A 26,830-nucleotide genomic window follows, 5' to 3' on the forward strand; every position below is an offset into this window, starting at 1 on the left:
TTTAAAACTTCCATAGTGGCATTGGGGAGGCCAGCAGCTGAAAGGCTCTGTCTTTACTGGTAGGCAGTGGTTAGATGGTGACCGGTCATCAGTCTTTCTGTGGGTGATGGACAGGGGAGCAGTAGGCGGCGGTCACAGGTTTGCAGTGACATCCGAGGGGTGGTTTTAAAGGCGGGCAGAAAAGCATAATTGCGGGTTTCATAGGGGTGAGGGTAGAGTGTAATGGATGCGTTAGTAGCAGGCACGACGGAAGTGACCTGCGTTTGGAGGTGGTTAACTGAGCGGTCTTCACTTGAAGGTGGGTCAACAAGTTGGAGGATGTGTTTGGTGGGCCGGCTGGAGGCAGTGTTATGTAACTTTGCTGGAGGGCGCAGCAGCATTTACTGATGTATGTAAATCGCTCGATGAGAGGGCGGATGTGACCAATAGAGGAACCAGAATCCTTTTTTTATGGCTGGGGTGAGCCCCTGCAGTATGGCGGGTCGCTGGCCTGAGGGCTCTTGACTGGGGAGGAGAATGGGGGGCCCCCTCCATGTACTTTGCAGGGGGGCCCCCTCAAGTTTCGTTACGCCACTGCAACGAGGCCTTGTGGTTGGACGAGGGGCCCGTCAGAGGAGATGAGATTTACAGCGCTTTTGAGGTGTGGCTGTAAGAGGAGCCAAAGATGGAATAAGTAAGACTTGGGGGATATGCCTATGTGGAGGCTTTACGGAGGACAACAGAGTTGAGCCATGGAGGCGGAAAGTGATGATCCGATATCCCCCACGAACATTACCGGACTCCAAATCCCAGAATACATCACAGGGTAAAGGGTGTCTGTTCCGAGGAATTGGTCCTCTTTTGATGTTTATTTGCCACATCCAATGAGATTGAACTTACCTGTTTAAAACGCTATCATGACAGGTTGTGCCGATTTGAGAACAAGCAGAAGAAGGCAGAACGCCGAAACGCGTCCTTGTTATTAAAGCATCTCTAAAGGGGTCCCAAGAGTGCGGCGTGTTTCTTTATGGAACAGGAGCGTTGATATATATATATATATATATATATCTGCTTTAAAAAGGACCGTGGCATAAGAAGAATGCCTTCATGTGAACAAGGCCTCTAGTAGGCTGAAACGCGTCATGGCAGGCATGCTGAACTTTCAATAAATTACTCACCTGCACTTACAACTGGGTCTGTTATCGTCTGTTCCGATTTCCGAAGATATTTCAGGATTCCTGGGATTGTGGTGGCGAAGTTTTCGACATATATATATATATATATCACTGAAAAAACCATAGGTTTCACACACGTTATAGTTAGGAATTAGCATTTAAAAAACCTTGCAAATTCACTTAAAAAACCATAGGTTTCACACGTTATAGTTAGCTGGGCATTTCACTCGTGAAAAACCATTGAAATTTCCACGTTATAGTTAGTGCAGGCAACTATAACTCACGCGACCGCAATCCTCTGCTGATGACGTCAGATATTACATCACTGATGACATATGTGTTTTTCTGAAAAAAAAATATTTGTAATATATGTATAGCTAAAAATTAATGGAAGAAGACATGGGTAAATAAGTGTCTAAATACAGTATTAGCATCAATAGAGGATTGCGGTCGCGTGAGTTATAGTTGCCTGCACTAACTATAACGTGGAAATTTCAATGGTTTTTCACGAGTGAAATGCCCAGCTAACTATAACGTGTGAAACCTATGGTTTTTTAAGTGAATTTGCAAGGTTTTTTAAATGCTAATTCCTAACTATAACGTGTGTGAAACCTATGGTTTTTTCAGTGAATTTGTACGGTTTTTTAAATGCTAATTTATGTATTTATTTATTTATTTAAAGTTTTTTCACCGTGCGCGTACGGTGCGCGCACGGTGCACTTCGCGCACCGTGCGCGCTCTGTGGGCGCACGGTGCGCGCGCCCACGTTACATAGTTCGCGGAATTTTTCCGTTTCTGCCGTGCGCGTACGCTACGCGCACTCCGCGATTTTTCGTTAAAAAAAATTAAAATACATTTTTGCCCTTGGGGGTCCTTCTGGGACCCCCTGACCAAGGCTAGGGGGTCAGGAACTGTCCAGCCTGCCCCCTTTTCACGTTATCCACCTTTGTTTTTCACCCCCTCAGACTGCGAGAGACAAAATGGCGGCCGACACTTCCTGGTTTCGACCGATTCGAATGTTTACTAAGATCTAACAACCAATCAGAATCGCGCTCGCGCACGGCAGCGTGAGCGTACGGTAAGCTTACGGTACGCGCTCGGAGCGCGCCTATAGATATATATATTGATTTAAATGCTATTTTCTCAGGAAATACTGAACAGATTTACACCAGACCTGCAAAAGGCACATCCCTGACCTGAGGACTACCTCTCTGCCAAATTTCAAGTAATTCTGTTCAGCCGTTCGGGCTGCAGCTTGGACTAAAGGACCTATGGAAAAATGCATGGGGAAAACGCGTTTTGGAACCCCCCCTTTTTCTCAGCCCCCGCTTGACGAATCAATTCAATTCAAGAAAACTTTATTTCGGAGTAACTCCATAAAAGTACATAAGATCAATAAAAAACATTTAACAACAATAGATAAAATCTTTAAAAATAATGCATCCACACAGCTAATACATACTAATTACATACATGGATCAGAATGACATTTTTAAATATTTTTTCCGTTTGTGCCAAAAAGCCCCCAAAAATTTTGCCACTGCAAACACAATGTGCGCGGCCGTTTCACTCTTAAGAATTCTGAAGGCTTCATGGCACCTTATGAAGCCCAGGTTCCTACAGATGGGAATAATCCACTTTCTACGCGCCTCAGTGTAACCCGTGCAAAAAAATATAAGATGCAGCTCGGTTTCCTCACTTACACTGCATGCCGGGCAAATACTGGGTGTCGACGGGGACCAGGAACTAGTGAAAGCACGAATTGGCAAAGACCCGTGCCTCCATTGCAAATAGAGCTTCCTGATTATTACAGGGTAAACATTATCCAAGGCCAATTCAAAAATGTATGAACTCTTCATAAGAAGGAATTGATTTGTTAGAGACCCTAGGGATTTGGAGGGTCGGAATACAGGTGCCTTGGAATCATGATACACTTTGGTTAAGGCTTTTTTGGAAAGCTTAGGGCAGGCATTGCAAGGATCATTCCATAGTGCATCTAGACCTAGGCTCGTCAAACTATTCCTTACGAATTTAAGCCAAGGAATGTTCCCCGAATTTGGTAAGCTGAGAACTTCCTGGAGACCCTGTCTATAGTGAATGAGTTCGGGCACCGTCCACAATCTGCGCCAGTAGATCACGGGACGAAGAGCCAATTCTTCCTCCAGTGGTCTAATGCCTAGGTCAAGTCGTAGAGGCACTAGCGGTGTACTCGGAGGAAGAGCTACTAGACACCTGAGGAATCTATTCTCCTCCTTTGTCAAGCTGTCCAGTACTTTGTAACCCCATAATTCACTCCCATAAGTAACTGCTCCTCTTGCTTGGACCCTATAAATATGAAGAGGAGGACCTATGGGTTTAAGGGTTGACCTGTTCTTCCCCACCATTGCTAGTATTCCACCAATATGTTGCACTAACTTCAACCTCGTTTTCTCCTGATGTTGACCCCACCCCAATTCCTCGTTGAGCGTAACACCAAGGTATTCAAAGGTGCTCACTCGGTCGAGTACATTTTCCCCAATGCGAGGGATACGGTGGAACCTGGGTGGCGGATTGAAGGCCATGAATTTGGTCTTTGTGGTGTTTATTTCCAATCCGTGCTCTCTACAGAAGTCCCCAAAACCATCCAGAACACGCTGGATTCCCATAGGTGACTTGGAGAGAAGGAGGGTATCATCAGCAAACATAATTGCTGGGACCCTCCTTCCCGCCAACTTCGGGACATCCGAATTGGGGACCCCGTTGAGATGGTCAATGATCCCGTTGACAAAGAGGCAGAACAGGGTCGGTGCAAGTACGCACCCCTGTCTTACCCCTCTCTCAACGGGAAACTTGTTTGAGAGTGCACCCTGCCCACCGCACCTCACACGAGCATAGGTGTTTGTATGGAGGCGGATGATCATATTCAGGAGATCAGCTGGCATCCCAACGTTCGCCAGGACTTCCCAGAGCTTACCACGTGGGACCAGGTCAAAGGCTGCCCTTAAATCTACAAATACAGTATAGAGGCTGCCACCCTCCAACTGTATTGTTTTCCAATGTAGAAGGGACAGCCTAAAGACCTGGTCCACAGTAGAAATCTTCTGACGAAACCCGGCCTGAAGAGGGCTCAGAACATCCCTCTCCTCGATCCAGTCCAAAAGTCGACCCAACAGAAGCCTCGCAAAGAGTTTCTGTGGGACGTCTATCAGACTGATCGGTCTATAGTTGGCGGGGAGCAAAGGTGAGCCCCTTTTAAAGATGGGCACAATCTCCGCCCCAAGCCAAGTTGGAGGGAGTGCCATCCCATGAATGATGGCATTGAAGAGTACCAAAAAGTATAGTGCCCAAATTCTGACTTCATGCCTTAGGAGGTCGCCTGGGATCTTATCTAGGCCTGGCGCTTTTCCTAAGGAAAGGCAGGTAATTGCCCTTTCCACTTCCTCCAGCTTAAAGTCACCCAGCTCAGTATGATTATCGATGGTGGGGACCACTAAGCTCTCAGGCGGGGTTCCCATTTGGTCTTGCCCAACTCTGCTATAAAGCGATGAGAAATGTTTTTCCCAGACTTCAGGTGCAATATTGCCTTCTGTTGCCATAACAGGCTCAACTGAGCCATGTCTGACTATGTGCCAAAATTTTCTGGAATCTCTAACTTTGAGAGCAGATGTTATTTCTGTCCAGTTCTCCCAGTCCCAGTCTATTTTAGCAGCTTCAAGTAGGAGTTTGTAGGCCACCCTCTTTTCCCTAATCACAGAGGATAATTCCTTATTTTTGAGCGCTTGGAGGAGATCTTTCTTGGCTCCCCTACAGCTGGCATTGAACCAAGAGGCTCTTTCACTTCTCGGTTTCCTGCCCCGGACCACAGGATTCAATACCTCAGCTAAATTGTCACAGAGGGTCTGATGAATATCCTCAAGAGAAGAACAACCTTCTGACGAAGACAATTGAGGGAGGAGACTCTCCACTCTTTCCAGGGTTAAAGCCACTTGCTCGTATATTGCCCTTATACAGTTTGGTTTCTCTAGTAGTCTGTCCCACCTTAGTCTTCGTCTGTTGCTAGACAGGGTGAGACTGGGGGCAGGTAATCTATTTCCTCGAGTTTCGGGCCTAAGGAAACCATCTGCAGCTAGTGAGAGGATTAGGGGGTTATGGTCACTATCAGCCCTTAGGACAATTTTAAAGTCTAGTGCCAATTTCCAATCTTGGAGTCTGATCAGTATGTAATCAATCCGGGACTCCTGTCTTGGTCTATTAAAGGTTGGCTGGGGCGGGTTATCCCCCTTGAACCTACCATTGCATGCTCTAAGTGAATTTGCCAATGTTAATGTTAGAACTTGCAATAAGAGGGGTGATGCTACCCTGACTGGGGGGCCTGCAATACTTTGGATTCCCCAGAGATCATCCTCCTCACTGCTAATCCCATTTAGATGCGTCGGAAGTGGTTCAAACTGGATGTTAAAATCCCCTCCGACCAGGAGTGTATCTGGGCCAGTGAAAGAGTCAAGAAAAATCCCTAAATCCTCGATTGACCTTGAGGTGGCCGCAACTCCGACTGGTCTAGAATATATATTTACCAGACTCAGACCCGCCCCATTGGGCCAACGCAAGACCACGCACAGGATGTCCAGTGAATTAGTCTCTACCACCTCGGCAGTACAGCCTAAATGACAGGCAATCCATGTTGATAGTCCACCAGACGGGCGTCCCTTCCCACCCCATCTAGCTGGAATATTAAAAATTGCAAAACCGGGGTGGCAAAGATTTTCTCTGGCCCACGTCTCTTGGAACATGCATATATCATGTCCTTTGATAAAAATTTCCCAGTCAGTATTGCCTAGCTTATTAGGGAGCCCAGCCACGTTCCATGACAGAATCTCTAGTGGCCTCATAGTCCCAGTTGTGGGCATAGAAGGCTCATTCGGTGTGCTTTCTTCTATCCTTAAAGGGACACAGACCCCCAACTCACTTTGTGCTTCAGGTGAGGACCCCTGTAAAACTTTGGTCTTTCGTGAAAAGCAACCTCCCTCCACCTCCGCCCCGTCCTCCCTGTGTGCGGAGCGGTAAGGTTTGATGACTATTTCATCTACGGCCATCAGAGCGTATTCCTGGGGCACTGTGTGAGTCACCGGTGAGGGCATGTGTTGCCCAACAGAGATAGAATGGTTTTGGCAGGAAGTCAACAATTTAGAAATCGGATCCATATCCTCAACCTGGTCCCCCTGTGTGCTACGCCCAAAGACAGAAAAAGTACTAAGTCAATCGCAGTCATCGACTCCTGATAGAGCCCCAAATCTATTATCGACTTCAAGAGGAGTAAATGGTAGCGTGTAGTTCACCCTTCGTGGTCCCATTCTGTGATTCCCAAGTGGCACCGTGACCCATTCTGCTGCATTACCGTATGCCGCAGAACTGGGAACATGCATGTTACAGTGTGAAACAAGGGGAGCAGATGTTGCTAAGAATGGGTGAGAGTGAGTCACCATTTTTCCTGGAGCCCTGGGGTATGCATTATAAGAGACTATTGATCTTGGGTAAAAGTAGGATAATACACGGGGGTTTATAGACCCCCATGTAGAACCCAAGGGGTAGTCTAAGATGTATTTGACTGCTCTAGGGTCTCTAAAGTTGATAATGATTACATCCCCTTCAAGGTCTTTGATTCTGCGACCTAACCAAGGAAGTCTCCGGACATGCAATATCTCCCCATTAATGTTAGGAGGGAGGGGTCTATTTGTCCTAAGCCAGTGCACAATTTTATTTTTTAGGTTGTAATAACCCTCATTTTTGCCCTTATCCAGAGGCGGAACTTCAGTTAACACCACCACGTATGGTACCGCCTCTGGGGGTAAATTAACTTGATGGCTACGTAGGTCACTTACTCTAACTAAGTGATCATTCTCCCCCTTCTCCTTTAGGGATGTTACTGAGATAGGGTTTACTACTTCCTTCCTTAATTCACCATCTACATGTTGACCATGACTTAGATTAATTGTAGTGTGGGCGGGGTTATCCCTACGCTGAGAATTAGAGCTACCTATCTCATTAGTCCTAATGTGCGTAGAAGATGCATCTAGATCCATAAGGGGTGGCGGGTGTAAGTGGTTGGAATCTTTCCGTGTCCCCGGGTGTTTGGTGATTAAAGATTCTAAATTCCCCAGTCGTGACTCTATGTTTTTTAATCTTTCTATAATGGGTAAAGTGAATGATCTAATCAATTTCTCGATGCTCTCAAGCTGTAATGGCATTGTACCTGAGTCAGGTGGGAGCAACGGAGAACAAGATAAGTCAGGAGGGGGAGGAACCAGGGAAGTGGAGGATATTGAGGCCACGTCGTGTATTATTAATGGTGGCAATGGAACCTTAGTCAGCGATGCGATGCCCACAGTTTGCATAGGGCCCTTGCCAAAATCAGTATGGTTGATGTTGCCTCTTGGCAAATTACCTAACCTCTTTCTTCTCTTGGGCGGAGGGGGCCTAGGAGCTTTGGACACCAACGCCCTCCCTGCTTTCTTAATAGACGGCTTAGCCTTAGGTTCAGAGGGAATAGTAGCAGTATCAGTTTCCTTTCCAATAATAATAGTAGTACTAGCAGGGGACAAAGTAGTTAAAACTGGTAAGAAATTAAAATTGCTGGGTGTAGAATCAATTGTTCTAAACAACTCTGGGACGTTATCCATAGCTAACGCCTCCTGCGTCAAGGTAGGAGGGCTTAGCACAATAAGTGACGAAGTCAAAGGAGATGTACTGTCCAATAATGTCCTTTTTTTCATACACTCTATGGAGCGACGTCGCTCAGCCCTTCGTTCGGCGAGCGTAGTCTCCTTGTCCGTGGGTACACTAACCTTTTTGAAATAGTCTACCAGTGTACATTTGGTAGGAGCGCCATGTTTAGCAGGAGAGTTAATAGCTACAATATCGGCCATGTTATTGCTAACAGTATCGAACTGAGGACTCACGGTTAGTGGGTAGTACAAATAGGAAGGCAGTCCCCCCAGACCGGTCTCCTCGTGTCTCTGAGGGCCTCAGAGGGCCCGCTCTTTGCCCGGTCTTCGCCCCGGCTCTCGTCCCGCACGCGTCCCGCGAGCGCGTGAGAGCGATAATATGGTAATGTAGAAGGATGGGGCGGGGATAGAGGAGGAGTCGGGAAGAGGGCCAGGTGCAGCCAATGTGCTACGCGCACAGCTCCCTGGTCCTCGCAGTCCCGAGTGCTTCGATGTCACAGCAGAGTCTCCCCTTTGGCAGAAAATAACGTTCCAGGCAGCGTGATGGGTTGCGAGATGCAGCGTCCGTTGAAGGCGCTATGCCCCAGGGACCAGCAGCCAGGTAACAATCCTCGAGCGGCTCCCGCGAAGCGGGGGCCGCGAGTCCTCTTGAGCTCGGCAGGGGAGGAGTCGGGAAGAGGGCCAGGTGCAGCCAATGTGCTACGCGCACAGCTCCCTGGTCCTCGCAGTCCCGAGTGCTTCGATGTCACAGCAGAGTCTCCCCTTTGGCAGAAAATAACGTTCCAGGCAGCGTGATGGGTTGCGAGATGCAGCGTCCGTTGAAGGCGCTATGCCCCAGGGACCAGCAGCCAGGTAACAATCCTCGAGCGGCTCCCCAAGAACATAAACAGCACTAAAAATCGTATCAGTGGTGCACAAACCCTGAGAAGGATTCCGCGTTCACTCACTAAAGGAGGTAGAAGATAACTTAAGCGGCCGCACGACCACAAGGGTCTAACATCAACCAAAACCGAGACTCTCAGGGAAGGAGCGGAGCGGAGCGCCCCACCTATTTTGAAAATTTCGCGAGGATTCGTCAATCGGCGCCAAAGTTATTCAAAATAGAATGTTGCGGATTTCCTATGGAAACACGGTCCTAACTATAACTATCTACTGGCAACCGCCAGTAGATAATATATATATATATCTATCTATATATCTATATCTGCTTTAAAAAGGACCGTGGCATAAGAAGATATGTAGCTCTCTGATTTTTGAGTTTGAGGCGTGTCAACTATAGGTGCCCTAACCTATCCTGTGATTTTTTACAACACTTCAAATTTTCCTTCTAGTCATATAATTTGACTTTTAAAAATATATGTATGAAAAAGCTCCCAAAAAATCGGGGAGGAGAGCCCCTGGCATCTGATCTGCCAAGAAGCTTATCTCCCGGAGGGTAGGCAGCACACATATTTATACCCATTTTTCTGAAGATTCTTGAATTTGTGGCATGCCCCTGCGTTTCATCCCGCTAGAGGGCAGTGGTGAGGGTGTATTTATGGGAGACAGTGAAAACAGGCGGCATTCAGTGAATCTATGCAGAAATGAGGCTCCTACATACGCTGCAGGAAATCTTCTCCTAAATTATTTGGCGCACTTCCAGGCGCTAAATGACTGCATATTGGTCCATGGCAAGGGAGGGCGGGTTATACCGAGGAGGTAGCTGTGCTCAGACCACAGAACCTGTCGCTAAATGCTCATTGTTACGGGTGCACCGTGATGGTCTTCAAGGACAAGCAAAATAAAGGAGGGCTTTTGCCAAAGTGAAGTTCTCATAGCATCAGTTTTAAGGTATCTGATGGCCAACACAACAAATTCCCAGAATCAGCCAAGCATTTTATTGTTTTCCACTGCAACTTCTTTCACGTTTTTCAAACTTTAGGAAGGAAATGTTAACAGTTGCAAGCTTCTATAACCGTTGATACTGATAAAAATGTGCTGCCATGAGGATGATGTTAAAAATCAATACAAACATGTTTAAAAAGAAAAAAAAGGATCCAAGCTTCTTATATCCTCTCTAATATTTGAAGTGGAAGAGAGGGACACGTGTTACTTTGTTACTTTTTGAGGAGTACTCATGCCAACGCATCCACATAAAGTAACTTGTACCCATCTTTCGCCTTCATGGTGTCAGAGAGCTGCCAGGAGGGGTAAAGATGGCGCCTGCGCAGTGATAATTTTGAGCTGCTAAATTAGAAAATGAGAGAGAGAGATATTTGTATTGAAATAAAAATAAAATGACTCGAATCTAGTATTCTACGTTGTGGGCCAGTCAATCCCCCAGAATGCTTCGGGTGGGACTTGTCCTTCAGAAGAGACCACTTTACTCGCTGGGGAAGACCACTCTTGGGCAGCTCCACGCGTTGCGAGCCTGCTGCTGTGATCTGTGTGTATCTTGTGGGTGTCAGGTTTGAATCCCAGCAGGGCAGGCTCAGCCTTTCATCTTTGTGAGAGTGATAAAATGAGTAACAATGGGGTGTTATGAACTAATATTTCTAGTATAACGAGCAGTCACTCTATTCTTCGCATTAGCCAGACATTTCTGTTGCCTTGAGCCAACACCCCCCCCCCCTTCCACCCCAACCGCGTATTTTCCCTTGTAATCGTAAAGGTTTGTGCATTTATTGTGTAACATTCTTCTCTTTTGGGTGGCCATTTATCCATTTCTTTGATTGGCTTTGTGAAGTGCCTGTTTTAAAATGTATTGTCAATGCTTTTTATGTTTAACCCGTTGTATGACTTGTTACAGAGCTTATCTGCCATTATATGTATATTGAAAACATGTCTGTGTGTCGCTCCATGTTCTTTTTGTCGTGGAAATCAAACGACTTGTATGGGTGCCGTGCCATTCAGTGGGGGGCAAGCCACTGAAAGCTCGGATTCGTTCGAGCCTGGTGACCGGCTCTGGCTAAGCCCGAGGTCAGCTGGGAATCTTGAGACAAAAGAGAGCCGAGCCGAGCCGAGCCTTTCTAGCTTCTGTTTATTCTGCATCCCTCTCGGCGCTGTAGCACCATTCTCCGAGACCCCAAGGGTAGGGGGGGGGGGGGGGGGCAGGCGTGTGGCTTTCTGTGAATTCTCCGGCTTGCCCACCTATAATGCGATTATTATGACAAGTCTGAGACTCTTCCTCGGTGCATTCACTCTGTGCTCTTTCCTTCCCTGTCCTGTCAGACGACGGTGCCTTGCTTCAGCGTTGCCAGCTTCTGCTGCCCCCTGGTGGTCACCATGAGGCCGGTGCCTGAGGATAAACTGGACGCGGCTGTGGGAGCCACGCATCCCATGCAGACGGCCCACGGCGCACCCGTGCACATCGGCAGCCCTGGTAAGGACCACATCGCGCTGCTGGCCGATGACTGTGTGCCACAAGCTGCAGCTTCCAAGCGCTGTAAATAAAATAAAAAGAAATGCTCAGCATCCCCAATCAAACCGGCTAGTTGCAGGTTGCACAGAGATCCCCATCATTAGTCGCTAAACCCACTGAGCTATCCTCTCAGCGTTGTGGTTGCTTGAGCGGAGATCTCAAGGCCGGAATTGATAGAAGGGTTTCAGACCGCTGACCTGCAACAAAAGCCACTCATTTGAAACCCTTCTGAGAGAAACCGATACAAGTTACCCGAGGGCCGCTAGTTCTTCCCGGACTCGATCACTCCATAGAAACGAATCCAATTGTGGCAGTGAGATACATTGAGAGATCTCTGTGCAACCTTCTTGTCACAGGTTTCAGTATGTGCAGGGCTGACTCAACCTTTCATCCTTTCAAGCAAATGAAACAATAATCTGAATTGAGTAATATTTAAGTAGTGACGTTTAAGACAGGAATGCTCTAAAATCGTACTACTTGAGGGCAAGGGCATGGACACACGACGCAAAATTTGTAGATTAGGAAATAGGAAAATACGTCACTAATTGTAGTAGCGTATCTCAAAGGGCTCACATTGTGAAAGGTTGGGGAGTGCTTTCAAACAGAATTTTGATTAAACTAATTTCCACTGGCAAAGAAGTAATGTGCACAATTTCATTGTACCCAGGTGCGTACCTATAACAATTAAATACAATAAAAAAAATACAGCGAGGATTCACGGACATTTTAAGCAAAGCATTATGCAAGTGTATGAAACGGGTGTTTATGGAAACTATTCTTTTTTTTCTCTAACAATCAAAAGTGTTGTCCTTGCTGTGTCAAATGCCTTTAAGCCGTCCTGTGTTAAACTTGAGCATAGAAGCAAAGCCCAAAAAAGGTCTCGCTGATGCCTCCTATTTGATTTGTCAGGGCGTGTTACTTTCCCAGATCTTGCAAAGGTTTACACCCTGCTATAAAGTAAAAACACATTCTAAGATGGCCACTGCACAAGCAAGCACCAGCGCAGCTGTCATCATCTTTGAATGATTCTTTTTTTTTTTTAAAGAAATATCATTCAAAGATGCCACCGGTCATGTGCATATGGTTGGCCACCTTGGAATGATTTTAAATCTAAATCCATTTAAATGATGGCTGCCGGTTGAAACAGGTGCAGGCAAGGTGAGATCACCAGTGGGTTTGTGGCAAGGGGACTGTGGGCTAATACTTTTTTCTTTAAAAAGGGCTGGAACGTCAGAGAAAGGAAAGGAAAAGCAGAGAGGTACACAAAGGGATTGAAATCAGTCTGTTATGCACAACAAAGCAAGTTTCTGACATTAGCAGTGTAAGGATACAACTCATCCAGTCAAGAGATGGCGAGAGAAATGCTGAGGGGCGCTAAAATGGGAGAGGAAGCAAACACAAGTATAGGGAAGAAAGCCGTTGAATTAGAAGAAAGGAACTGAGATAGACAAGAAAGAGATTGGATCGTTAGCACTGTGCTAAAGTCAGTCACTTCAGTCACTTCATAACCGATGCTGTAATAGAGTGGCTGCCAGTCAGATTCCAGCTCAGCAGCTATCCTTGAGCCAGATCTGACGTCCGGGCGTGTCCCACAGGGTGCAGTGTGCCAGCTCGGGGAGACACCCAGCAGTGACCACACACTGTGAGTGTGCTTGTCCGACTGGCAATCTGCAGGATAGGGGGCGCCATTTGCTCTCAAGATTGCACTTGCTGCAAATGCCTCTCTGACCTTCAGGAATCCCTTTTGTTGGGATGTGTTCTGGCTGGGAGCAGGTGTTGGGGCTTAGTCAGGGCACACCTAGACACTCACATCTTGCCACTAAACTGAGCAGCCCGTCAAGAGAAACAAAGACACTGACATTGTCACTTTGCAAGGTGACCGGAGGCAGCTTGCCGCATGAAAGTGTATTTGAGGCTAGATAAGATTAGCATGTTATGTGGGTTCTGTGCGAATGAAAGTTCTGAGCATCTGATACAATACAAACTGAAATGCTTTTGTCCAGGGCTTTAAGTTTGATGACAAAACTGGGGGGTCTCTCAAAGGGGCGTGGCCAATGTAATTAGAGGCGTGGTTTAAAAACACGTAAGCTAAAAATTCTGTGCTTAGCAAAGTGTGCCACCAGACTTGTATTTTGCTGTTTCCTTCATTACATCCAGATATATGATCCAACAAGTAACATCATACCTACAACAAGTCACGACTATTGGCTTTGTCAATAGTTGTTAGTTGCATAAGATAAATAGGCAGCAACTATGGCTTGTATATAATATTGAAAAAGCTGCCACATTAAGCCCTGGTGACACATGTTGCTGCGGTTTCAAAAAGAGAAGGGAAATCCAGAGAGAAAATGTCTCTCTTCAAAGAATTCCCCTTCCCCTACAACGCTCCCCTGACATGACGTATCTTCTCCACTAGTGAGAAGTGAGCAGTGTGAGCAGCGCACATTGATGTGCCTGCTGTCACTGCAGTCGGGGAAAAAAGGACCGCCTGTGCTAGGGCACAAAACAGAGCCCGATAGAGACCCGTTTAGAGGCCCCCTTTACAAAACTGCTCAGCACCGGTGGGACCCGGCCCATTTAAAGCAAAACTTTTGCCACTTAACTGTTTATTGGCACAGAGTGCAACAGAACCCATTTTATCAACCTTAGAATAATGAAACATACTTCGAACCTACAGAGATTCAAACATCTGCCTTGCAGGTTAGACAAAGCAATATCAAAGGGGATGATGGACGGAGCGTTAGAGCAAATCAAACACTCACCCCCAGTCAACTGATCTGGGTTTAATCCATCATTATTCTTCAGCTCACTCCACCACCCCAGTTCAGACATGGCCATATGCAAATCAGTCTGACCCTGTGCCTCACGGGAACAGTCCAGCCCGAACTGCCAAGCCATGTCTACCCTGGACCGGAAACAAGCATCCTGGGACCGGTTTCCGGTTCATAACCCTCGTCAGCCAGGTTAGACAAAGCTGTTACAGCTGTAGCAAAATACACCAAGCTCTGCTCTGTCACCATGGCTGTAACTTGTGAAGTGTTGATTACATAAGGATCTCTGAAACAAACTCATTAACCCACTGTGCTACCTTACACAAAAATCAAATCCATGATCTGCAGTGTTTGAGATGAAAAAATAGAAGTTCAGGTACTCTGTATCAGATTACCTGCTTGTTTCTGAGAAGTGCCGGTACTCTCCAATTAAAAGCATTACGTCTCTCTCGAGAAGTGCAGGTACTCTCCCTCTCAAAATAAAAAGGTGCCGGTACTCAGTACCGGACATTACCGGCCCAAGTACAGCACGGATGATCCGTAGTTACACACAGTTCTCTGCAGCAGGCATACCAACCCTTCAGTTTGTTTTATGATTATTTGGCCAGCGACCAGAGATTACACACCAAGAGTGTCACCTGGAGGAAGTGGAGTCTTCTTGCAAAACAGGTGGCGTCTGGGATTGCCCTGTCTGTCACTGAATAGATATCTTGAAAATAATTTCTTACCGTTGCTCATTCGAGTTAGATCAGTAAATAAAAAGTGTATTTATGTATTTATTTAAAGCAAGAGGGCATTATGGAGGGGCACATGGGGGGCAGAAGCTACACATGGAGTGGGGTGAGTTTTTAAAGTAGGTGGAGAGAAATAATAGGGGGAGAAGCAACACGGGGCTGCGCAGGTGGGGAAAAGGCAATACAGCGACATGGGGTGGAGGCAACACAGGGGCACAGGTGGGAGGTAGCAAAACAAGGGGGTGGGGGAGTAAAACAGGTGGAGAGCAACATTGGGCTGATGTGGAGAAAGAACATGGGCCAGAAGGCATTGTGCGGTGTGGGAGAGAAGCACACGAGGGAGACAGCAGGAAAACACACGCACACTTGCGGGGTGCCTAAACAAAATGAAAGAAGTAGGGCCTCAAAAAGTGAACTAACCAATGGCAAGCAATGGGTGGGCTCGAAGCCCTCTATAAGATAAACATATATCTCACAACAAACAGTACATGCTCTGCCTCAAGTAGAACCTAAAAACAGGCGCTACATTGGAATGACGGCACAGCTCAACAGTATTCCCTCTAGCACACCATTTGCATTTAGCGCACCAATGACACATCCTACAATTCCACATGCCAGTCCCCAGACCCTTGTGTCTTGTATACGCTAAATAGTTGTGATGAATTGTAATAAAGCACCATTCATTAAACTGAAGCTAGAATAAAGCACACCTGGTTCCCAATGGCAACAGTGTCGTCAAGGTCAGTTTGTTGAAACAGCAGTGTTTGCAGCTCATTAGAGGCGGGACACACAGAAGCAGCCAGAAGCCTGTAATGATGCTGTTCAATCTCTAGCCCTACTCCTTAGGGGCTTCTCTGTCAAGATGCAGCAAGACCACCACATAAATCTTTAATGACTCACACCCAACCCCTTCACCAGCCAATTGTAAGTGAAGAGGGGGCTGAAAACACTTTTTTGTATTTGTAATTAGGATTTTAGTAGGCATTTGTGACAGTATACATGACAATAGTTGGTTAACACCGTCTTGCAAAATAATCACTCTTATAGTAATGTTGCGAACAATTCTATTTGTTAAGACAGAAGACGGTACTCCTTCTTTCGCCAAGAACACCAAGCAAAATAAATGGCTGAAAGGCATGAACCTTGATGGTTTAGAACCTCAACTTTCACTGAATGCCAAGTCACTTGGATTCACCTGAAACACCAGACTGTAACGAATGCTCTGCAGTTACAGCAACACCCAATCTCTTTAAGAAAGGGTTCTGTTTGTGGTGTAGCTGCGCCCGAATCATCTCATTTGCAGAGTACATAACGACTCCTCCTGGGTTGTATTGATCCGTTAAATTCCCAAACTAACAAGAGGCCGTTAGAATCCTTGACCTATTTATTCGCGTTTGTTTCGGCTCTCGCACGTGCTGGTACTTGGTGAGGAGCAGCGCTTTCCTCCCGCAGCTATAGTGTTGGTCTGAACCAAGCAGTTCACTTGATTTCCCTTCCCGGCTGCTCCCACCAGGGGGCAGTAGTTCACAATAGCTAGGATGGCAGAAATGTACTTATGAACTGATTCCATTTACATTTTGTTTTCTGCAAATCTTTAGTCTTAAATGATGATCCTTTACCCTCAGATTTGTAAGATGTTCTGTAACCTAAGAACTTTTAAAGCCGAATGGGACATATTTTCCCGAAGAGAGAAGTTCCAATTTTGTTTACAGTGGTTTACCACAGTTTGTGGTCGCCTGACCCTTTAGCTCTCAAGAACATGTGGTTATAAGTGACACCTTCGGATGGCCCTGGCTCTTTAGACAAAAAACACGTTGCATACAAGGGCTTGTTGCTTCACTTTTATCATTGTGAGTGTGGGTTAAAACATCTCAGAATACTAAGTGTTTTTGCATGAAATTCCAGGGCTGGTTGGAGGTCTCCCACATGACGTTGGGACACTTGTCAGCTAGGTGTCTACGTTTTTTACGTGCATTTGGTCTTTGCACATAAGACGTGCAAGGGAGTGTGTGCGCCAGAATTGTGCGTCCTGTAGCATACACCTGCCATAACAACAAGGGAGGACTCCTGTGTTGCACAAGGGCGTTGCCATCAGTAATGCAGCAGGTGCAGTGACACCGGGCACAGCGAAATGGAGAGCCCATTTCACCGGAATTAGTAGCGCTTCTTGACAACTCACAATGATAATCATATAAGGGATGATTGTTAAAAAGTTCATCTCGATCCCCTAACCATCTCTTTCTTCAATCTATGCCTGCTCAGGAGCATAGACAAAAACAAAAATTATGGATGGACAGCCATATGCAGAAATCAGCTTAGTGGGCTGTGATCTTAAGAAATACCAGGATGAGACTTGCAGAGCTGATGAAAGCTTCCAGGTTATTGAAAGCCATAAACTGCACACCTGTCTCTCACACTTCTTCACCTATCACATTGCTAAGCGCTGCAGCCATAGCATGATAACCGCACCACCGTGCTCATCACAGGACAGATAACGCTCTCCACAGAGGACAATGCATTAGGGGGCGCTGGACTTAGGAATAGTATAATTTACTATTCCTACTCCAGTTTGTGTAACAGCAGGGAAGGTGTTGAATTGTAAATCCAACACCAGTGCGCCCCCTACAGCAAGTCGCAGCGGATGCGCCGCTGGCGTGCCGAAGGCGCGCCTAAGGCAAGTCCGTCTGCGCCCGTCCGCGCCTGGACCGCACCCAGCGCCAGACCCCCTGGCCCCAGCGAGCGCCACGACACCCGACGCCGCTACGACTCCAAAACCCTCCACGCAATCAACGCCGGCCGACCCTCCACCTGTTTCCAGGCCACACTGAAGACCACCCACGGTCCCTTCACCTGCCGAAACTGCAAATACACTGTTGGAAGGGGCGTTCTCCGGGGGGCTTCGGAATACGTTCCTGACCACCCGTTGACCCACCTCTCCCAGAGTTAGGCCGAGCACTGGCGGGGAGGCCCTTCCGGGAAGGGTCTCGTTCCTAGGATCGTATACGCTGAACTCACACTCTCGGACAGAGGGACACCACACAGTAGTTCTTAGTGTACTTTATCGAATAGGTCAAGGGATCTTTATGATCCGTGATACAGCCGTTGGATCAATGCTGCAAGCGATGGGGGTATTGGGGTAGCGGGACAGTCTTTAAGTTCAGTGTCTCTGCAGAGTATCCTACGCACAGCTCTCAATCCTCGAGCTGGGGGATTTGGGTTCACTCGGCAACCTCCGCCGATCTTTCTGGATAGGAGCGCCGCGAGTCTCTCAGCAGGCGTAGGTGGTTTCGGGTTTTTGGGAGCCGCGACGTCGTCAGCAGGGCTCAGATGGTTCAGAGTTCGGGGAGCCGCGACAGCGTCAGCAGGGCTCAGATGGTTTCAGAGGTTGGGGAGCCGCGACAGCGTCAGCAGGGCTCAGATGGTTCAGAGTTCGGGGAGCCGCGACAGCGTCAGCAGGGCTTAGATGGTTCAGAGTTCGGGGAGCCGCGACAGCGTCAGCAGGGCTCATGTAGGTCCAGGTCTTCTCTCCTCCCATCCCTTCAGCACCCCTTGTTATACTCCCCCTCCTCTTTGAAGTCCGGAGTCCTCGCGGAGTGGGGTCTTGGTGCCTGGGGGCAGTGTGTTGGGATTTCCGGCCGTTCGGCCCTTTGATCTATTCAGGTTAGTCTGGGAGGGACCCCAGACGCCCAGCATGCAAGGCGCCCGCTGACCGGGGGCCTGGTGGCCGATCGAAACCCTCCTTGGGGAGGAGATCAGAGGTGTGACCGAGACGGCGTCTCCTGGTCTTGCTTGGGGGTTTCCCGCTCCCTCGGCCGGGTATGCGTGGTAGTGTTGTGAGTTCTGCCGGCCATCGGGTTTGTTGGGTCATGGTGGCCGGAAGTCTGTGACATCGGGGATCAGGCGCGGTTGCAGGGTTGCTTGCTGGTCGGGAGGGCCCACGCCACGAGGCCGGTCTCACACGTGCCCCCCCCCAGCTGACAGGCGGGGAGAACTACCCATCCACTTGGGGGTTTTCCCCGCTGAAGCGGAAGAATCGGGACAGGCCGTCAGCGTTGGCGTGGTCCGTCCCGGGGCGATGCTCCACAGTGAAGTCCATCCCCTGGAGGGAGATGGACCATCGTAGCAGCTTGGGGTTTTCTCCTCTCATTTGCCTCAGCCACCGTAGGGGTCGATGATCCGTCTGAACTCGGAAGTGGGTTCCGAACAAGTAGGGCCGCAGCTTTTTGAGGGCCCAGACTACTGCGAAGGTCTCTCTTTCAATGGTGCTCCACCGTTGTTCCCGAGGTAGTAACCTTCGGCTGATGAAGGCTATGGGCTGATCTATGCCTTTGTCGTTGAACTGTGAGAGGACTGCCCCGATGCCGTGTTCCAAAGCGTCCGTCTGGACCACAAACTCCTGAGAGTAGTCAGGGGCTTTGAGTACCGGAGCAGTACATATAGCGGCTTTCAAGGCGTCGAACGCTTTTTGGCACGGGGGAGTCCACTGTATATTCTTCGGGTGCTTTTTGGAGGTTAACTCTGTGAGGGGGCCTGCGAGGCTGCCATAGTTCTTAATAAACCTCCGGTAGTAACCGGTGAGGCCCAGGAAGGCCCGGACTTCCGTTTGGGTCGTGGGGGGTTCCCAGGACAAGATGGCATCGATCTTCGGCTGGAGGGGGGCGACCTGCCCGCTCCCCACCTGGTGCCCCAGATAGATCACTGAGCCTTGTCCAATTTGACATTTGCTGGCTTTGATGGTTAGGCCGGCCTGGCGCAGGGCCAGCAGTACTTGTCGGAGGTGCTGGAGGTGTTCGGTCCATTGGGAGCTGAATACTGCTATGTCGTCTAGGTACGCTGCGCTGAACCCCCCTAGTCCGGCCAGGACCCTGTTCACCAGTCGCTGGAAGGTGGCCGGGGCATTTTTCATTCCAAACGGCATAACCCTGAAGCGGTAGTGCCCATACGGGGTGGAGAAGGCGGAGCGCTCCTTGGCTCCCTCAGTGAGCGCAATCTGCCAGTATCCGCAGGTTAGGTCGAAGGTGCTGAGGTAGCGAGCGGCCCCGAGGCGGTCGATGAGCTCGTCTGCGCGGGGGATCGGGTGAGCGTCCGCTCGGGTGACCGCATAGAGTCCCTGGTAGTCCACACAGAATCTCAACTCGGGGGCGACACCAGGGGCGGCTGCTTTCGGGACCAGGACTACCGGGCTGGCCCAGGGGCTGTCGGAGGGTTCAATCACCCCTAGGGCCAACATCTTGGTTACTTCGGTCTGGATGCAGGTCCAGACCCGGTCAGGGACTCGGTAGGCTCGGTGTCTCACCGTCGGGCTGTCGCCGGTGTCTACGTCGTGGACACACCAGTCGGTGACCCTAGGGGTGAGGGAGAAGAGGTCTGTGAATTGTCTCAATAGTTGGCGGCAGTCATCGGACTGTTGGGGGGTGAGGGTGGATGACAGTCTCACCCCCTCTACGGAGCCATCTTTCTCTTTAGCACACAGGGGGTCCGGAAGGGGCTCTGTGTCTTCTTCCGTCCCATCGTCGGTGGCCAGAAGCAAACTCAACTCCGTCCTCACGAAGTTGCGTTTGAAGCAGTTTACGTGGAGGACCCGGAGGGGGTTCCGAGGAGACTGAACATCAACCAGATACATGACTTGACTCTTCCGCTCGACCACCTCGAAGGGTCCAGTCCATCTGTCTTGGAGGGCGCAGGGTTTCACCGGGGCCACTACCCAGACCTGTTGGCCCGGCTGAAACTCGACCAGCGTGGCATTCTGGTCATACCAGCGCTTCATCTCTTCTTGGCTAGCTCGAGGTTTGCCTCGGCGAGCTCCTGGAACTTCCGGGTCTGGTTGCGGAGCGTCAGGATATAACGGAATACATCGGGAGAGGTTCCTCGGGGAGCCGTTTCCCAGCCCTCTTTGACCAGGCTCACGGGTCCCCGGACAGGGTGTCCGTAGAGTAATTTGAATGGGCTGAACCCCAGAGATTTTTGGGGAACCTCCCGGTAGGCGAACAGGAGGCAAGGGAGGAGAATGTCCCATCTCCGGCGAAGGGGTTCTTCGAGGCCCATGATCATCCCTTTCAGGGTCCGGTTAAATCGTTCGACTAGGCCATTGCCTTGGGGGTGGTGAATTTGTACGACACCCCGCATTGTTGCCATAGGGACCTCATGTACTTGGAGATAAAGTTCGTGCCACGATCACTCACAACTTCGCGAGGGAACCCCATGCGGGAGAAGATCCCCATCAAGGCCCGGCCCACCACGGGGGCCGTCACGGTGTGGAGGGGAATGGCCTCTGGGTAGCGGGTGGCATGGTCCACCAGGACGAGGATGAACCGGTGGCCCTGGGCGGTCCTGGGATCCAGGGGTCCCGCGATGTCAATCCCCACCGGCTCAAAAGGGGTACTAACAACGGGGAAGGGTTGTAGCGGAGCCTTGCGCTTCCCACCACTTTTTCCGCTGGCCTGGCACGTGAGACATGACTTGCAGTGGGCCTCTACACTCGCTCGCATCTTGGGCCAATAGAAGTGGGTCACCAAGCGATGATAGGTTTTGTCTTGGCCTAAGTGTCCTGCCAGGGGTACATCATGGGCTAGGCCTAGGAGGAAACTTCGGAAGCGCAGGGGTACCACCAGTACCCGGGCCGATCCCAGCTCGGCCGACTTCTGTTCGCTGTACAGGAGGCCGTTTTCCCAATATACCCAGTGGGTTCCGGATTGGTCGCTTGCTGCCTGGGCTTCGGCCTGCTGTCGGGTTCCAATGAGGGAAGGGCAGGTGGCTTGTTCCCTGCAGAATTCTTCTCGGGAGGGACCTCCCTCGCAGTGCCAGTGAGCCATCTCGGGTAGGTCCCCGAGCTCGGTTGGTTGTTCGGGGTCTGGATGCACTGACCCGTTATTGGGAACCTGTTCTTCTTCCGGAAGAGGGTCGTCGGGTTCGGGTAGCGCGTCCCGGTCCTTGGGGACGGCGGCTGGGTTCATGGGTAAGGCTTCAACACCCTCGGGGGACGGCGAGCGGGCCGCCATGGAGCACGTGGTGGCGCATACCCACTCGGGTAGGCCCATCATTTCCAGATGGGCTCTTCGTTCCACTTGTCCCCACAGGGAGCTCCCGAGGTCGTTGCCCAGGAGGCAGTCTACTGGTTGGGAGGTTCGGACTGCCACTCTTAATTTACCGGTGACTCCTCCCCCATTCGAAGGGTACCAGGGCCATTCGGCAGAGGCTCTCGGAGTTGTCCGAAGATATGACTGGACAGAAGGCGTCGGGCAGGATCTGGTCTTCGGATACCAGATGGCAGTGGACCGCTGCGACACTCGCCCCGGTGTCGCGGAGGGCCTCGACTCGGTGGCCGTTGACCGTCACCTGTTGTCGGTATTTTTCCGTGTTGGCGGGTAGGGGTGTTCCGGGAACCATCTCTCGGTCGCCGAGGGAGACCAGGGCCATGGCCGCCGGTTCCCACTCTTCGGAATCTTCCATCTCTTCTCCTAGGGCTACGGAGGCCATTTGTCGTGCTGGAGGGGCCGTCGCTGCGGGTCGTTGGTACATGGGACACTGGGGGTCACTGGCATAGTGTCCGGTCTGTTGGCAGCGGAAACAGGTGATCTTGACTCGGGGTCCCTGCCTCCCCGGGGGCCCTGTGCTGGCCGGAGGCGGGGCTGGAAAGTTCGGGGGTTGGCCTCTGGGGGGACTATGCTGGGAACCCGTCTGGAATTCCCTCGGTCGGCCTTGGTTCCCTCCGCCCCTCTGGCGGGGGGCTACCTGGCTGTGGCGACCGGAGTCCCCCACGGGACCCCGGGAGGCCCCAGTGTTCACCCATCGGTCAGCTTCGACCGCCAGTTTCCGAGGGTCAGTGAGTTTGCTGTCCAGGAGGTGCTGGCTTAACTCCACAAAGCAATTTGCGGACAAGTGTTCCCATGCTATTAGGTCGAACAGTTCCTCAAAGGTGGAGACCTTGCTGCCCTTGATCCACCCGTCCAAGGCCCTGCTGTAAAAGTTCACGTACTCCACCCACGTAGTACCGGGTATCTTTTTGTAGTCTCGAAACCGTTGCCGGTACATCTCGGGGGTGAGTCCATATCTGACTAGTAGGGCCTCTTTCATGTGGCTGTAGGAATTCAGCACCGTGGAAGGTAGGTCCAGCAGGGTATCTCTCCCCTCGCTCAGGAACCGACCCCACAAGCCAGCCCCCCAATCCTTCTGCGGAACTCGGTGGGAGGTCATGGCGACTTCGTAGGCCTTGAACCACTGCTGGATGTCGTCGTTTTTGTAGTATTCCTTCACCACATCCTTGGGGATGTGGACCTTTGGTTCCACGGCGGAGGAGGTCGGTTGGTTTCCGTGGTTCTGGACTCCTCACTTTTGGCCTTGAGTTCGATTTCTTTTAGGCTGCGTTCGTGTTTTAGCTGAAGTTTCCTTTCTTCGTGTTCTCGCTGGCGTTTCTTTTCCTCGAGTTCCCCTTGTAAGCGTAATTGTTCTACGGCTAACTTCTTTTCAGCCAATTTTAGCTCTCCCTCTATTTTTAGTTTGGCTAGTTCTAGTTCGTGGTTGCGGCCTCTCTCTTGGTCCGCTAGCTCTTCCGGGGATAGGCCCCCCTCTGGGGCGTGGCTCCTTACCGGGATGCTTCGTGGTTCGGTTGGTGGTTCTTTTTCTTGGCCGTCCCCTTCGGTCTGGGGCAGGGAAGCTCCTGCCTCGACCCAGGTTTTCAATGCTTCCTGGAAATCTTCTTTCGTGCTTAATCCGGTGGTAGCGATTCCAAGGTCTTTGCAGAACTGTTTTAGTTCTCGATGCGTATAATATTCCAACCGGTCCTCTCGGAACGTCGGGCTTGTGTTGGTTCCTGCGGTACGCATGGTGATTTCTCCTTCCACCTCCTTTCGGTAGTGCGTCAGCCGTTTACTGTACGATCTCTAGGTGTCGGCTCGGATCCCGTCGCCTGCCACCAAATGTTGGAAGGGGCGTTCACCGGGGGGCTTCGGAATACGTTCCTGACCACCCGTTGACCCACCTCTCCCAGAGTTAGGCCGAGCACTGGCGGGGAGGCCCTTCCGGGAAGGGTCTCGTTCCTAGGATCGTATACGCTGAACTCACACTCTCGGACAGAGGGACACCACACGGTAGTTCTTAGTGTACTTTATCGAATAGGTCAAGGGATCTTTATGATCCGTGATACAGCCGTTGGATCAATGCTGCAAGCGATGGGGGTATTGGGGTAGCGGGATAGTCTTTAAGTTCAGTGTCTCTGCAGAGTATCCTACGCACAGCTCTCAATCCTCGAGCTGGGGGATTTGGGTTCACTCAGCAACCTCCGCCGATCTTTCTGGATAGGAGCGCCGCGAGTCTCTCAGCAGGCGTAGGTGGTTTCGGGTTTTTGGGAGCCGCGACGTCGTCAGCAGGGCTTAGATGGTTCAGAGTTCGGGGAGCCGCGACAGCGTCAGCAGGGCTCAGATGGTTCAGAGTTCGGGGAGCTGCGACAGCGTCAGCAGGGCTCAGATGGTTTCAGAGGCCGGGGAGCCGCGACAGCGTCAGCAGGGCTCAGATGGTTCAGAGTTCGGGGAGCCGCGACAGCGTCAGCAGGGCTCAGATGGTTCAGAGTTCGGGGAGCCGCGACAGCGTCAGCAGGGCTCATGTAGGTCCAGGTCTTCTCTCCTCCCGTCCCTTCAGCACCCCTTGTTATACTCCCCCCTCCTCTTTGAAGTCCGGAGTCCTCGCGGAGAGGGGTCTTGGTGCCTGGGGGCAGTGTGTCGGGATTTCCGGCCGCTCGGCCCTTTGATCTATTCAGGTTAGTCTGGGAGGGACCCCAGACGCCCAGCATGCGAGGCGCCCGCTCACCGGGGGCCTGGTGGCCGATCGAAACCCTCCTTGGGGAGGAGATCAGAGGTGTGACCGAGACGGCGTCTCCTGGTCTTGCTTGGGGGTTTCCCGCTCCCTCGGCTGGGCATGCGTGGTAGTGTTGTGAGTTCTGCCGGCCATCGGGTTTGTTGGGTCATGGTGGCCGGGAGTCTGTGACATCGGGGATCAGGCGCGGTTGCAGGGTTGCTTGCTGGTCGGGAGGGCCCACGCCACGAGGCCGGTCTCACATACACCAGCCAGCGCACACCTGCACGCCCTGCCCATCACACCACCGCCGACCACAACAAACTCAGCTGCATACTACTCAACACCTGCTTAGTCCACAAACACGCCGTCGAACTCTGGGACCTACTCGACTACTCCGGCCCTGACATCGCCTTCCTGACGGAGACCTGGATGAACACCTCCTCAGCGCCTGATATAGCCATAGCCATCCCGGATGGCTACAAGATCACCCGAAGGGACCGTACCAACAACAAACCAGGAGGAGGAATCGCCATCATCCACAGGAACACCATCAGAGTCCCAACCAACACCGAGGACTCCCTCAGCATGGCCGAACACCTACACTTCCAGATCCACGTCAATCACAACACTACCCTCAGAGGAACCCTCGTCTACAGACCCCCATGCCCCCGTACACAATTCAGCGAATCCATCGCCGACCTCATCTGCACACATGCCGTGGCCTTCACAGACTACATCCTCCTCGGGGACCTGAACTTCCACCTCCAGAACGCCACCGACAGTAACACCACAACTTTGATCGATGACCTCACCATCCTCAGACTCAAACATCTCGTCACGACACCCACCCACTCTGCCGGACACATGCTCGACCCCATCTTCTCCGCCAGCGACCACATCACCTTCAGCCACACCACCGAAATCTACTGGACCGACCACCGCTGCATCAATTTTTCCTTCAAGAAACACACCGCGCACAACCAGCCACAACGGATCTCACACAGCAGCTGGAAAAAAGTCACCGAAGACCAGCTCATCTCCACTCTCGCCCGAAACCTCCCACCCGAGCCCTACGAGACCGACGCAGCAGCCCACAACTTTAAAAAATGGATCGATGACTGCGCCAACACCCTCGCCCCGATCAGGAAACCCTCCAACAAACGTACCAGCACGAGTGCCATCTGGTTCAACGCCGACCTCAAGAACTCCAAGTACACCTGCCGAAGACTCGAGAAGCAGTGGCGCAACGACCAGACACCAGACAACCACGCTGCCCTCACGAACGCCAGATGCAAACACCACCAACTCATCCGAGCCGCCAAAAGAACCTCCTTCAAGGAACGCATCGACAACAACGGTCACAACAGCAAAGAGCTCTTCAACATCGTGAAGGAACTCGCCTCCCCCAGCTCCAGCTCCAACGACATCCCACCATCGCAAGAACTCTGCGACTCCCTGGCCACCTTCTTCCATCGCAAGATTGCAGACATTCACAGCAGCTTCGACACCCAGACGCCAACAACAGACGCCGACACCCCGGAGTCAACACCCACCCAACACACCGACCTCCTGCTCTCCTTGAACCAGTTCAACGACGAAGACACCATCAAAATCATGAACACCATCCACTCCGGTTCAGCCTCCGACCCCTGCCCCCACCACATCTTCAACATGGCAAGCTCCAACATCGCACCCCAATTCTGAAAAATCATCAACAGCTCCTTCGAGACCGCCAGCTTCCCGGAATGCTGGAAACATGCCAAGATCAACGCCCTACTCAAGAAACCCAAGGCAGACCCAAAGGACCTCAAGAACTTCCGACCCATCTCCCTGCTCCCTTTCCCAGCGAAAGTCATTGAAAAGACGGCCAACAGACAACTGACCCGCTTCCTGGAGGAAAACAATGTCCTGGACCACTCCCAATCCAGATTCCGCAGCAACCACAGCACCGAAACTGCCCTCATCGCCACCATTGACGACATCAGAACCATACTGGACAACAGCGAAACCCCGGCCCTCATCCTCCTGGACCTCTCGGCCGCTTTCGACAGTCTGCCACCAAACCCTGCGCACACGCCTCTGCGACACAGGGATCCGAGACAAAACCCTGGATTGGATCACCTCCTTCCTTACCGGCAGAACCCAGAGAGTCCGCCTCCCCCCTTTCCGATCCGAAGCCACCACAATCACCTGCGGCGTACCCCAAGGATCATCCCTCAGCCCAACCCTTTTTAACATCTACATGGCACCGCTCGCCAACATTGTCCGAGCACACCACCTC

General features: G+C 50.9%; 1 protein-coding gene across 6 annotated transcripts in view; it reads left to right on the forward strand.

The window, feature by feature from the left end:
• DGLUCY (D-glutamate cyclase) overlaps nt 1–26,830 on the forward strand; it is a 257,725-nt gene that overhangs the window by 154,594 nt on the left and 76,301 nt on the right. For all 6 annotated transcript variants that reach the window (XM_085626535.1, XM_085626533.1, XM_085626534.1 and 3 more), the window contains one exon: nt 11,066–11,216. In XM_085626535.1, the coding sequence (XP_085482661.1) occupies nt 11,066–11,216 (151 nt within the window). The remainder of the gene's footprint in view (nt 1–11,065; nt 11,217–26,830) is intronic.

The sequence above is a fragment of the Triturus cristatus genome, chromosome 9 (genome assembly GCF_964204655.1).
Source record: "Triturus cristatus chromosome 9, aTriCri1.1, whole genome shotgun sequence".
Taxonomy (NCBI): Eukaryota; Metazoa; Chordata; class Amphibia; order Caudata; family Salamandridae; genus Triturus; species Triturus cristatus.